This window comes from Alosa pseudoharengus, unplaced genomic scaffold (genome assembly GCF_046254945.1).
Source record: "Alosa pseudoharengus isolate Yale_2024_CS ecotype anadromous, Long Island Sound unplaced genomic scaffold, YU_APseudo_1.1 YU_APseudo_1.1_scf_10, whole genome shotgun sequence".
NCBI lineage: Eukaryota > Metazoa > Chordata > Actinopteri > Clupeiformes > Clupeidae > Alosa > Alosa pseudoharengus.
In genome coordinates, this window is record NW_027468565.1 from 23497845 (window position 1) to 23513161 (window position 15317).

The 15317-nt window shown below is 41.0% G+C and overlaps 1 protein-coding gene across 1 annotated transcript in view; it reads right to left on the reverse strand.

Annotated features, from left to right (window-relative positions):
* The window catches only part of nell2a (neural EGFL like 2a), a 61288-nt gene extending 53672 nt beyond the window's left edge, over window positions 1-7616 (reverse strand). Inside the window, exons 1-3 of the mRNA XM_076301084.1 lie at window positions 7273-7616; window positions 6935-7066; window positions 229-379 (exon numbers count right to left, since the gene is read on the reverse strand). Of these exons, the coding sequence (XP_076157199.1) occupies window positions 229-379; window positions 6935-7066; window positions 7273-7324 (335 nt within the window). The 5' untranslated portion in view covers window positions 7325-7616. The remainder of the gene's footprint in view (window positions 1-228; window positions 380-6934; window positions 7067-7272) is intronic.
* Window positions 7617-15317: the final 7701 nt, after the last annotated feature.

The following is a 15317-nucleotide window of genomic DNA, read 5'->3' on the forward strand; positions in this document are numbered from 1 at the left end:
TCTGTGTACCACTGAAGGAGAGATGCTGAACATTTCCATTGTACAGTTGCTGTCCAATGACAGTAAAACGTATTCTATTCAATCTCATTTTTTTTTAGAAAAGATTCTATGTCAGTTGTACACAACAACACTGTGTAAAAAAAACTAAAAAACTCCTGACACTACAGAGACTATTCAACCGAGTCTGACCATACAGGGAGGAATGACATTAGGGTGATGGGACTCCACCTTTGGTCAGCATGATGGATGGACAAGATGACTCCGGAGTTGAGGCGCTCCTGTTTGAGGGTGGCCACAACGGTGAACTCACTCTTATTTTTCAACTTCCGAAGCATGCGCTCTGCCACATCCTCTGTTGCTTTTACATTACGGGAAGCTCCTGAGAAAATGAGAAAGGTGGTTACACAATATTCTTATCTAATTCTCTCAGTGGAGAGCTCACAACTTTACTCACATATGTGAATCTATATTCATGCAAATGTTGAAAAGAGTCTGATTCTCTTCCATTGTTCTCAGTTTCATTTGACACGATAGTGATTATGGTGAAACTTGAATGGCTTCTTCAAGAACCTTGACATTTTTATTGTCAGTGTAAAATTATGATATCAAAAGTTAGCATACACAAATTATTATGCAGTGTGAGCAGCACTGCTGTTCATTTTCCCTTATTGCCACTCAGCAGAATCTTGTGGCGATTTATTCTCCTGTAAATAGTTGTGGCTGGTACAAGGAGTTAAACCCAGTGATGTAAATGGCATGAATAAAAAACTCCTAGCATATGGTTAGTTTAACACTTCCACAACTCCCAAAATAGAAGTAGAGCTGCCCCAATGGATCTATGCATTCTTAGATGGCAACAGTACACCATTAACTGTATCAATTATTTGAACTCTTTTAAGTGTACTTGTAGTAGATGGAGGTTGTAAACCGACAATATTATGGCAGCACCTACTCGGTACCTGTGGATTGCAGTAGAACGAAATTACAGACTTGAGTCTTTCTTAAAGACAATATGAAAGACAATGATCTGAAATATCATATTATTATTTATTATTATTTTATTTATTATTATTATTATTATTATTATTATTATTATTATTTAATTATTTATATTATGATACAATATTAGCCTGGGTTTCCCCATGCTGCCTTGTGCGCAATTTTATTTGCGCTGCTAGGCAGCCTGGATTCCATGGACCCGACTTTCACTTCAACAAAGGAACCAATCACAGTACGGAAGGGGGACAGCAAGATGATGACGACACACCGAAGCGGTTATGAGCTACGTACAGACGCATTTCATAGACATTTGTAGCGCCCAATAAACGGCTCTGGGCATTCGTACAGTACGTCTTAAATACGAGAAAATGAATGTGTAGTTCCCAGACCCCATCTCAATGAGATGAGGTCTGGCGTTAGCAAGGTTAATACAATATATTAATAAAAAAAACATTTTTTAAAGGGCTCCAAAATCTTAAGTTGACATGACTATGATATTTTTTTTTTTCAGTAACAGCAAGGACTAACTTGAGCTCCTGAAGATTCTGATGCCACTTAAACAGATGCATCATTAAAGGATCACATTTCTCAGAGGCAGTGACATCAAAGGCTTGGTTCATGGCACCGTTTCACTCGCAGCAGCTGCATCTGGCAACAGCATTGTTTCTCAGCATACACATGCAACCCCCGTCTGGAGATAGGGGCCCAGGAACACAATACTGGCTCAGATGAAGCATTTGGCACAGTTGGACTAGATAGAGCATACCATCAAACTGCACACTACTTACTGACCAAAGGAGTTTAAGGGACTCTTTCTGTTCATCATAAACATACTTGAACTTCAAAAATACTTTAACACTGATCACTTACATTACATTAGAAAAAAATTTTTTACAAAAGAAAAACTAGAGTAACAATCCAAACCTTTAGAGCTAACTTTCCAGCCTTATTTCGACTATCAGATCATGGTTGTGTCATTGACAGGCTTGCAACAGGACAGAGTGACAGCCAAGAGACTACCTCTGTCTACTTATTTCCAGACACAATGGGATGGAATGGCCCATGCTATGTTTGTCTGCCCTGAGAGCTCCATCACAAGGCTCTCTCTCTCTGGCAGAGGTGGGCCCCTTTGATCTCCACCCAAAACCACAGGCTCAGCATCAGGGAGCGGAGCGAGCTAGACTGACGAGGACGATCTTCCACAGGGACGCGTGCATCAAAACCCCACTGTGAATCCGCAGAGACCACCACTCCTACAGGGCTCTCTCACACACACCCACACACACACACCACACCACCAACAAAAGCCTGGGAGGATGCTCAATTACCCTTGCAGAAAATAGGACAGAAAAAAGCCGTCAGAATAAATTAATTTCTCTTCCCCTCCTATGAGGGTCAGTCTCTCCACAGCTAAATCAATATGATGCTTAAGAAAGGCATCGGTCAATTATTTATCGGCAGATCTTGGCAGGGGGTGACCACCTGCTCCGACTCTCTGCTTCAACACTTAAAAGGGAGTCTACAAATAGCACACACCGTCATTCATATCATCAATGCCCTAATGCAAACTTTTGAAGTTGTCATATCAGAAATAAAAAAAATCAGAGTGCTTTTTTGCATTCTAAAGAAGGAGACTTAGATTAAAATTTAGTAAAACAGTATATGAAAAAAAAGACAAAGCACAGAACTACAGGCTTTGTTTCCTCACCGCGGGAACAGTGCTCAAGGCAACAGACTGTCGGCCTAATCTTATCCTCAGGACATGCCGTTTTAATGGTTTAACACAAGACAGCAGATTCGACCACTTGGACAGACTCTAATCTGAGAGGGGGGGGGAAATCAAGTAATATCTTTCATTTTCCCTGTGTTCTCTCCAGCTAATCTTTGCACAGGGATGAGCCCAATCCCCATGAACACTGGCAGGGCTGATGCTGCTCCTGATCTGCAGACTTTAGTGTCTGGTGGAGGTAGGTGTGCTCTTACGTGAGTGCTTCCTTTGTTTCCTGCTGCCTCTCTTTCCTCCAAGCAAGAGAGAATAAAACAAGAGAATGAAAGGAGAGGAATGAAAAGTAGCAGAGAGAAATTGACTCTGTGGGAAAGCCACGGTAGAAGCTCTCAAAATGTAAGCATTCCATCTAAAATGCGCTTGACTAATCACCAAGGACATTGAAGTTTTATTCCATTTAATGCTATTATGAAGGTTCGTTTTCCAGCTTGGGAATACATTTAGCATTTGTGTTTATTAAACCTCCAGCTGTGCAAAACAAAGAAAAACCCATTTTACAAAACCTTTTGGAACTGTTTAGATAGCAGAAATGTTCTCTTCTGGTAGTAGTTGTGTTATAAACAAAATCTCTACCACTACCAAAAGACATCTGTTATGGTGTAGTTAATTCTCAGACTCTGAGACTACCTCTAAATTATTCATGAGAAAACACACAGGCACAAAAACTATCAAACTCAGGCCTCCAATAGGAAAACTTGGCTGCTCTGCAGGTTGGGTGCACGTAGTTCAAGCAATCGGCTCGTATGTGTCCGCATTCCTCTGGAACAAACACAAGCGTGCCGCCAAGGGCACCTTCCAAAACTGCTGGGGCAGCGCTTCAACCCTTACGACTTCAAACAGCCCTGCAATGAAGCGTCAGTGGGGAGAAGAGCATGACACTGACTTTACACTGTGTGCACTGACACACACACACACAGACACACACACACACACACACACACACACACACACACACACACACACAGACTTCTTCCATGCACAAATAATGGCATGGAGGAGAGGGCCATATCGCACGCACATCAGCAGCTCTGGCACAAAAGGGATCAGATTGACCTGAGACTGCTGAAAAACAAATGCCTCGTTCACCTTCCAAGAAGCTGTCACTGGTGCGGTTGCACCAAATCAGTCAGAAGCTTCAGGCTTGTGCTTTTTTTTGTTTTGTTTTGTAAACAGGGGGAAGCGATTTAGTGCTTGTTTTTGGTGGCTCTTGGTGTTTTTTTGAGTTTGACAGAGAGGCCTCCTGTTTGTCTGGCCAGTCTCCATTAAGAGCCTGGGTGTCTTCCATGGCCCGCCGCCCACACAGCAATTGCAGGCAGCAGCACACACCAACATACCACCAGCATTACGTTCGCCCTCCAACAGGCACCTAATGTCCTTCCAACACACTACTGAATGCCCGACGACCGGATCATGCCAAGATCTCCACTTCAGCCAGAGGAGCCGAGGCACAAGTTTTTTGGGGCTGCCAACATGCGGTGTGTACTCATGCTGGGGTAACAATTAAAAGTGAAACTGATCTGAGGTCACTCGCTGGTGCCACTCCCACACACTTGGCACAGAGGGAGTGAAGTTGGCGTCTGATTGAGGGAATCAAGGAGGCATGTACACTGGTACAGCCAACAAAAATGAATAGATTATGAGGGCCTTGCATGAGAATGCAGTAGCATCTTGTGTTACATGCACATGCACACAGCCAGCCTCCCCGCGGTTCAATACTTGTGTCTCTACACAGCATTTCTGCCACCTTCTCCCAATTACTGTGCAGCTGAAGCTTATCTAGCCGAGAGCTGTTCATTTTTCATTTCAGCATGTCAGTCCCAGAAGCATTCCCTTGTAATGTCAGTCAGGGAGCCCTCACACGAACCAGCAACAAAAAAAAACCTCCTGTTTCTGCATGTGTATGTATTCTGTTCAGTAATGTGTGTGTGTGTGTGTGTGTGTGTGTGTGTGTGTGTGTGTGTGTGTGTGTGTGTGTGTGTGTGTGTGTGCGTGTATGTGTGTGTATTTGGGCTTGTAATGCACACTTGAGCGCACATGTTTGTGTGTGTGTGTGTGTGTGTGTGTGTGTGTGTGTGTGTGTGTATGTGTGTGTATTTGGGCTTGTAATGCACACTTGAGCGCACATGTTTGTGTGTGTGTGTGTGTGTGTGTGTGTGTGTGTGTGTGTGTGTGTGTGTGCGCATTTCTTCCCTCTCGCCCGTTGGCACTTCCGCAGATTCATTCAGCTTGCCATCTAATGAGCGTGGCAATGTCATGCTGCTTCCACTAGCATGCCACTATCCAATTCATTACATCCCATCAGATGCCAGGTGTGGCAGAGATAGCCCCTCTGTGTACTTAAGAGAGACATCCTAAATGACCGCTAAAAGAGGACACTGACTAGAATATCATATCTGCCTGCACATCATGCATTCTCAGCCAGATGCAACCTCTGCCACAGAGCAAAAGAAGGTCTCTCAGTTCCTGTTTGCTGCTGCTGCAACTGTAATTTAGTCAAGGACAATTGTCCACCATAAGACTATACCACCATCTTTTGATAAAAAAAGATTCAAATGAATTCATTCACATGAGGTCATGCATGCTCCATTACCTGACAATTTTCATAGAAAGCAAAACTAACAGTTTAGACAAGTTAAGACCTTAGCTATATAAGCAACAGTCACCTGCTGTGAGATACTTGCCAACAAGAAATATGACCTTATCCTCTTTCTCCTAGCATGAGGTAGGTAGAATGTGGTACAGGCCGTAGACTGACTGTAGGAATGTGCAGGTGATTCATGTGAGACACAAAGGGAGCATGTTGTGAAGTCAGCTCCATCTGAAGCGAGCAGTTGACTGACTGCCGACGAGTACCGTCCTTGTATCACACATCTGGACACCACCACAGGTAATATAACTGATGACGACATAGCTGTGTATAAATATCTGGAGTCAGATGCCTATTTTTTCCTTTATAAACAAGCATTGCTGTGTTGTGGATCCCAAAGGAAATCAACACAGCATCAAAGAAGTGACAAGCTGGGAATGAGACTATTGTGTCTCCTGTACAGTATAATAAACACTGTATGATGGTACTGGGAATTGGTTGACATCTGATCATAATTCCCGTGACAATGTTATCTCACTTTCATTGCCAGAAAAGAAATGACAGTTGCCCTATAGGTCTATAAGTATGATGTCGTAAAGTTCTTCCATAGGCATTATGTAAGCAAACAGCATCCCACACATATGCTGCATATATTTATACCATATGTGAATGTGCATAGTGCATACAGTGTATAAGAGTTCTGTAATGCAAAGTATTTGTAGTAGGCTGCAGGCACTAACAACAGCTGAGCATCCACCACAACTCATGACTCCTTTCTCCCCTCATTGCGTTCAAGATTAATAAACAGCACTCTGTGACCAATATCTCTCCTCTCTAAAGTATCCTGCTGTCAGCCATGACAGTTATACTGTCTGGAATTCTTTGGGCTCATTAGTAGGCATCCACTACTAAGACCCATATGATTCATGCTCTCTTTTCTAGGGCACCATCTATTGTTTGACAAATAATCCAATTAGGGACAAATGCTGTGCTCTGTAGGCTCTGCTTTTGGGTGTATCTCCTTCTTGAGAGTGTTCTTTGTTTCCACAACTGATGACTGTTTTCTCTAGGCCGTGGCCCCTTTCAGCTCCAAACTACATCTAGGAGCGATGAATGAAATGGTCATTTTAGGCATACTTAAACTGGAAATAGGTATTGTGTTACCACTATGCTTTATGCTTTGCGTGTGTGTGTATGTGTGTGTGTGTGTGTGTGTTTGTGTGTGTGTGTGTGTGTGTGTGTGTGTGTGTGTGTGTATGTGTGTGTCTGTGGCCTGTGTGGTACTTCCGTGGATTCTCTAATCATTGATTTAATGAAATTTGGGGGGAACGAATGGCAATGAATTATTTCTAGTTTCCGAAATAATGACACATAGTTGAAGGTTGAAGTTGATCATTGCTTACTCATTTTTTTTAAATGGAAAACTATCTATCCATCTTGTTTTAACAAAAAAACATTATCATATTAATATTTCAAATCGCTGAGAATATTCAGGAAACAGTTCCCACTACAATAAGAAGTTTTCTAGAAATTCCATCAATGTAATGAAGCATTAGGGTTACCTTGAAAAAGGAAAGCTCTGGACTCGTCATGGAAGCCTTGGACCTGCGAGACTCCCTCAAAAGCAGTCTCTCCAAGCAACAGCTCACTGAAAACGTTGATGCGTAAGGCTGGGTCAACCCCAAATCCCCAAACTGAAAGGGACGCGGACACAGATAATTATACACCGATCACGTATAACATCCGACCAGAAAACACTAAGGTGTACATAAACAATAATACTGAGTTAGCCTACATGTCGAAGAGATTGCAATAGTTTCAAAAACGCCTTACAGTTAAAATCGCCGTTTTCATTTTCCTTGCGCAACACCCAATAGCAATTAACAGATTGTTATCTTACCTGAAGAAATACAAAATAGCCCAAGCGCAAAAGAAAGTCTAGGAAATCCCATTATTAAATCAAGATTAGTCCATGTTTTGTCCCAGTTGAGAATGCTATCTTGAAGAATCACATGCGAACGATGTTATCACACCAGCGCTTTACATATCCTGGAATACTGTCTGCCGCATCACCAGAACTTTGGGGGAAAATGCACGAAAACAATGCTGTCCATTAAAAAATATTCCAATAACAAATGTTCTGTTTACAGTCCGTATGCCTTCAGCAGAGGAGGTGGATGTAGAACTGATACTATGCCAGATGCACCAGTCCGTAGATTACTCGCCCTTCAGCACAACCAGCCACTGCCACCAGTCCAAGCAAACTGCGCGCTCATACTTGGAATATAGAAAGGTGAAGAGTATTTTGCAAGGCACCTGAAGCCCCCTGGTGGATACTTAGGCTACTGCCTCACGCCTCCGTTGAACATTTCTGTTTGTCGATGCTATAATAAATTACTTTGGGGTGTGCCTTTGAAAGCTTCGGAAACAGAAGAGCTGATCTGACTAATCTGTAGCAGGACATTTTATAAACTCTTACAAATACGATTAGAATGAGATTTTTGTATTTTCTCCAAGACACATGAACAGAATCAAATTAGATTACACTGGAGCCTGTGAAAATCAATATGGAGTGATAAATAAATCTTCACTTTGAGTTTCATATAAGAAATTGCATTGATTAATGAGGCATCAAGAAACATTAGCTTAAAAGTTTCTTGTTCTTAAAACTACCTAAGTGCACATGGAAACAATCACATTCTCGCATCCTCATGTTCTGTGGTTAAAACGGGTAGTTAGAGCATTAATGTTGTTTCTTCCTTCACAGTGGAGAATCCATGCTGGCCAACATGTTGTTAAACATTAATAAGTAACAATCCTTTGCCTACTGACCCAAACCATTTACATCCATTTTAAAACCAAACTGTTTCTGGTCTCCAATGTTACTTTGACTTGTTTTTAAATAAGAGTAGCCTGTGGCGACATTACTGTGGTAGAAAAAAGGTAAATTAAGTAAAGAGTAGCCTGTACCGACACTGTGGTGGAAAAAAGGTAAATTCTCTGGCATTAGACTGAATAGCTACACCACATGGCTCAAGCTGGGTAGGAGAGAAGCTCTTGTCACTCAGAAGTTCTATAATCCACTTGCATGAACTAGGCTATGCTGGAGAGCTTGGCTGCTGGTTCTGCTTTTTGATGGAATGGCATTTATGGTCGGGCTCAATGTGTCTCACAAGAATGGCTCCCACTTGATATCAATCCAACTGCTCTGCAAACAGCATAATTCTCTGTTACTGTCTTCTTGCCAGACGCCCTACCCCCATGAAAAAATGACTGGAAAAGTATTATATCTCGGACGTTGCAGTGTTTCAAAACAAACACATTGCCAGCTGGATATTAGGCAGATCATTTTGTGCAGCTCTACACCAAGCCCAGAAACTGTGGTCCAGCATAGCTGTGGATCCTGGGAAAAGGCTTCGGTTGGCCTCTTGGACTAGCTGGCAGCCAAGCTATAGGAGAGGGTGTTATCATAGTCAGCCGTGTTTTCTTGAGACAAGCAGGCAGTAACTGAGATTTTTTTTTTTCAAAGACATCGCAGTATATGATGGTGGTGATGATGAGGGTGTGTTTTAAAGTTACTCTGTAAATCCACATAGTCCAGATGTAGTTCATATGCTTTCCAGTAACAGAGAGAAAGGGGACATGGTAAGAAATTGCTTTTAAGTTACCTCCTTTATGATTACTATAAATTAACATCCATAACACAGTATCAAAGTACTTGCAAACTATCTGTTTGACCTGCTGCCATAAAACTTTTATGCGCGTGGCGAATACTTTGTTTAATGACCAAATAAAGGCCTAGAAAGTAGTCCAAGGTTGTGAACAAATGGATGTACACTCTTAATGACCTGAACTCACTCTATGCTTCTCCATGTTCCAAGTAGGGTTCTGTAAAGTGAATTTCATATGCCACCAGCAGCGGAATTCATGCATAATTTGTCTTCTACCATCACAACTATTTAAAATGTATTTGACAAAGTCACTGTATGGCATGTAAATATGTATACATTTTGGTCCTATAGCATCACATTTTCCACCCAACTGTGTCACCATTAATATATGAGGCCTCCATATGTGTAGGTTTGTGTATGTGTGTGCGTATGTGTGCCTGTGTGTGTGCATACAGTATGTGTGCCTGTGTGTGTGTAGGTATGTTTGTGTATGTGTGCCTATGTGTGTGTGTGTGTGTGCGTGCATATGTGTGTGTGTGTGCGTGCATATGTGTGTGTGTGTGTGCATATGTGTGTGTGTGTGTGCATATGTGTGTGTGTGCGTGCATATGTGTGTGTGTGTGTGCATATGTGTGTGTGTGTGTGTGTGTGCGTGCATATGTGTGTGTGTGTGTGTGTGTGCGTGCATATGTGTGTGTGTGTGTGTGTGCATATGTGTGTGTGTGTGTGTGCGTGCATATGTGTGTGTGTGTGTGCATATGTGTGTGTGTGTGTGTGTGTGCGTGCATATGTGTGTGTGTGTGTACACGCACTACAGTGCCACATCTGCAGCTGCAGCCTGCCTGCAGCTCTCAATTCATTATTAATGCAGTGTTTCATCTGGATCCAGGCTCGTGAAATGGAATTACATAGCATTTCCCACAAGTTGTCATTTCCTAAAGTGCCATTGGGAAAATACAATCATTTAAACATGTGCTCAGCCAAGAAAGAGAGCAATGTAATTTGAGCAGAGGCTCCTCTAGAGGACTCCCTGGTGGGGGAAGACAGCTATGTGACATGCTCAAACAGGGTGGGGGGGGGTAAGAGAGGTCCACTTAAGGTTCAGTCTAGCCATAACCCTAACATCGTACACTCAAAGTCTGAGCTGAAGAACACACAACACATCGATACGATAAAATAAAAATAAAAATGTGGAGGCCTGCAAAAGGAATCAGTAAATGGGCATGTGAACTTTTAAAGAAATAAGTGATGATGTCTGCGTCCACCCAGCTGAAAATTTTCAGCTCAAAGTTCCTTCAGTATACTTGTTGGCTTGTAGTTCATATCTCCTTAGTTAACTCAGTATTGTTCACTTTGAAATGCAAAACATGCAGCATATAAGGTTCAGTTTTTAATTAATTTGAATGGCGACTGCTGAGGAGCAGTGGAATATAGGGGGCAAAAACAGGTGCAGTGGACAGGTGTTGTACATGACATAGACCGTCAGCATTTTATCACATTTGCTGGGGTTTCAAAAGAGTACAGCTGTCAGATACCTAAGAAAGCAATTGAATGTCATTCAACACATTCTAACGGGTCTTGTCTTTCTGCTGTTAGATCTCCACTCTATGGTTAGTGTACAGATGGTGGGTGTAACCTTAATTTCTCCGCAGTAGGCAATTTCATGCTTTGACAACAGATACAGTACAACCCTTTTTCATGCTTCTCAGGGAAGACCCAAGGACACTTACAGATCTAATGCACTTGCTGTTGGTCATGTTGGAGCACTGTGACAGGGATCATCTGTCGACAACTTATTGCAAGGACCAACATTTTTGTAGCACCCTTGTTTGCTATACTTACTCTACATTGTTCACTCAAGGTTTTAGATTTACAGTTTTTCTCAGTCGCTTTGGTGCTTTTCTCAGATCAGAATGAAAATTATCATAACTATTAGTTCAACCTCCACAACATTTAGTCATTTGTGCACATCATGGTAGCAATTTCTCCTTACTCTGAACAAATTACAAATGCTTTTGGACATGTATCAGTTGCTTTGTCATGTCAGTCAAAATGAACTATACTTATGGATGCTGAATAGTCGTTCCCAATAAAACTAATAGTCTTCATTTCATTGCTTGAGTCATTACATACAAAATTCAAATTCCATACATTCCATTACATACATTACATATCAAATTCTGTCACAATGCTGTAGAATTGCAAAGAGCATATACAGTAAAAATGTGAAACGTACATATTCAGTGTCTTGTACTCACTTACTCTCCTAACTACAGCATTTCTTACTTTACTGTTGATTTCAAGTGGCTGTACAAGTACTGTATAGTGCTGTCTTGAGCATTTTCAGGTAGTGTCACCGAGTTCTGACCTTTTTTTGCATTGGAAAACACTGAGAGAATAAACTGTCATAATGAAAACATGACAAAGCCATTTGACTATCTTGTTCATAAACGATGGTGTCAAGACTTCTCATTTTGATGACACTGGCAGTTTCATTTACATAAATACTTGCTTTTGAGGAATGGACTATCCATTTTGAGCAAGTGACGTGCTTTTGTAGGTTATCCACTAGGTTTTGCAGTTTGCACTAATTGTTTTGAGAAATGCACTAACTTGCAAAGGAGACGTATACATTCTAATGTGGTAATCCACTGGACCAGACTGCAGGAGGAAAACTGCTCATTCAAACATTTAATTTTGCAGTCTCCATTCAGACAATTTGACATGATGACTAACTGAAATGAACCTTACAAGGTGTACAGAGGAAGATGCTGAATGCTGGAGACAAGAAATTTGTCCAGGCCATCAAAGATGGATACATTCATGAACTTTGCATTCAGACTAACTATTTTGACCATCGCTTTGCTTCATGTAAAAATAATTATTGTCATTTGATAGCAATTATTGTCACTCAGGGTTATTTCATGATTTTTTCCTGTATAAGCCACTTGTACATACTTGAGATATAGGACCAACAAAACACCATTCTTGTGTGGTTCCACTTAAAACAATGCTGACCTCTGGTGGAGCAGAAGTGTGCCTACATTGTCACTGAGACATTACAGTTTTTCTCAGTCGCTTTGGTGCTTTTCTCACATCACTATTAACATTTGCACAGCAGTATTGCATTTCTCAAAACAATAAGTGCAAACTGCAAAACCTAGTGGATAACCTACAAAAGCACGTCACTTGCTCAAAATGGATAGTCCATTCCTCAAAAGCAAGTATTTATGTCAATGAAACTGCCAGTGTCATCAAAATGAGAAGTCTTGACACCATCGTTTATAAACAAGATAGTCAAATGGCTTTGTCATGTTTTCATTACGACAGTTTATGCTCTGAGTGTTTTCTCATCCAAAAAAAGGTCAGAACTCGGTGACTACCTGAAAATGCTCAAGACAGTACTTGTACAGCCATTTGAAAACCACAGTAAAGTTACAAATTGCTGTAGTTAGGGGAGTAAGTGAGCACAAGACACTGAATATGTACGTTTCACAGTTTTACTATATGCTCTTTGCAATTCTACAGCATTGTGACAGAATTTGATAACTAGTTCACCAATTTTGTATGTAATGACTCAAGCAATGAAATGAAGACTATTAGTTTTATTGGGAACGACTATTCAGCATCTATAAGTATAGTTCATTTTGACTGACATGACAAAGCAAGTGATACATGTTCAAAAGCATTTGCAATTTGTTCAGAGGAAGGAGAAATTGCTACTATGATGTGCACAAATGACTAAATGTTGTGGAGGTTGAACTAATAGTTAAGAAAATTTTCATTCTGATCTGAGAAAAGCACCAAAGCGACTGAGAAAAACTGTACTCAGGGTTCACACCCATTTTCACTGACAAAAAAATTAAAAGCTTTCCATGAGTCGAAATGTCCATGACCTTTCACGGCCTATAAGTACGAAATTGCTTACTTAAAGCCACAGGTTGGGGCTAATTATGACATGTGACTTAAACAATGACACTGGGAAACAAAATTGTTTCTCCCCCACTATTCCATTTCCATGAAGAAAGCGATTGAATTCCATGGCATGTACGTCATCTTCTACCTACGTCCCTGGTATGACAAAATGAAATTTCATGACTTCCAAGACTTGACTCAATGAATTTACGGAAATCCATGATTTCAGGCCTGGCAAATGAGTATTATTTCATTCATGAATTGCCAGGATACATTGGAGTTTGTTACTTTTCATCTGTTTGTATGATGGTTAATCAGTGCATCCTTGCTGCTTTTCACTTCAAAATGAACATATCTCCCGCCTCTAACTAATATAATTAATTATTGTTAGAGTCATTGTTTGTACATGTTTATGGTTACTGTTATTATTCTGTTAAATCCTTTATTACAACCTGCACATCAGTTAACAGTTTGGAGGTCAGTCTTGCTCAAGGACACTTTGACAAGATCTAGAGGGGCTAGGCACAAACAACTTTCTAGGGGGCAGTGTCCCCTAAAATAAAATGTGTGCCCCCTTAGTGTGACCACCACATCGTATGTTTCTATTTAGTTACTATTTCATGTACTGTACTGTCTTTTTTAATTGGTTACATGTAGCGCCACAAAAGTGACACCCTCTTCTTGCCCCACACTCTCTCTCACACACAGAACGGACTACCCCTTACCCTCCTACTTGCACATGAATCAATGAAAAAACTATCTAGATTGTTGCTGCTGTTTGGTGTTCACTAAAAGTTAGCATCTTCATCAACACCGCAGCGCAAATGAAGTTTCCGGGGCAAAAACAACCTATAGGGTCTATTTCCAGAAGCTAACAGGTTTAAACAGTTGTTTGAGAGCATACTTACGATAATTGGTGCAGTTTTGAGCAAGACAGTCATTTGCATTAACACCAAATTGTCTTACAATGCAAGTGTAAAGGGCATAGACAAATATCAAAAATAAACTCTATTTTACACCACTGACAATGTTCAAAATAGAATGACACTACTGTGGTAGTGTGGTGAGATTCTCTACAGACAAATCAAAGTATTATAAATGTACGTGTTTCAAAAGGTTATAACATTTTTATTTTCGAAGGGTGTGATTTTTAGCCTACCTTAGCTGTCGCTGCCATTTTGAAGGAAAGGCCTAACAAGTCACTTAACGAATGCAGCGCAAACCACAGTCAATGAATGCTAAGGAGAGTAGCCATCTGCTTTCATACAAATGCATGAATACTTAGTTTGTGACCATATACTGTAGGCTAGTGTTGATATTAACATTGAAGAGGAGACCCAAACAACAACTTGTATAGTCTAATTGATTGCTCAAGCATAGCCTAAAGCACTGAAATGTCAGGTGAAACATTACATGAAATGTTGCCAGAAAAACTGCTGCACACATGGGTATAAGAAGATAGTGAGAGTGCGATAACTGACTATCCAATTGTAGCAATGGAGTATCTGGTCGTGGCGAGGAAGAATTTGAATTCAATGGCCGCCCCTAATTTGAGCCCGAATATACAGAAGAGCTACATGAGCTCGACACCCCTGACACACGCTGTGTCATGGAGAATGAAGATTTCCCCTCCCTAATAAACCAAATAAATATGAAAGTGGTGGACACAAGCTCATGAAGGAAAGATATTTGGAGCCCGGTGAGAAGGCTGTGGCAGTTTTCAAAGACAGACTGAATTCTGCTTGGAGGTAGCTCGAGCAAACTTGCAATAGGACCTGAAACTCAACAGAGATTCAGCAAATTGGTGCTAAGTAGTCTGAAATGGAGATGGTCTGAGTGAAGTGAATGTGTATAGTATAGTAACACCTTTGTCTGGAATTTCCAGTCAGTATTCCTGGCTACAATGTGTTTACCAAATTCTATCAATATAATCAAAAGGCACTGTTAAACTGATACACAGCCAGAGACATGGTTTCAAATACATTTATTAACAAAATATATTTATAAAACACAAACAATAAGGTGGGGATCACATTGTCCAGCAGCAAGCGGCAGCAACAACCGCAACCAGAGACTTTCTAATGAGGAGACACAGCACTCAAAAAATCCTCCATAGAAATGCATGTTAGTTTGTCTACACATCACACACCTTCCGCGGAAAAACGTCAACATGTGAATACATTGAGCCAATCATGTGCTGTATTGTGAATACATTGAGCCAATAATGTGGTGTGTTGAAGACATGTGCCAATCATGTGTTGTGATCTCGCCGCTGGAGCAAGATTGGTGCCGTGAAGCCTTGCGCACGTGCATTTCTGCCGAAATAGATGCCCGATAAGTGCCCAAAAAGCGTTGCAAT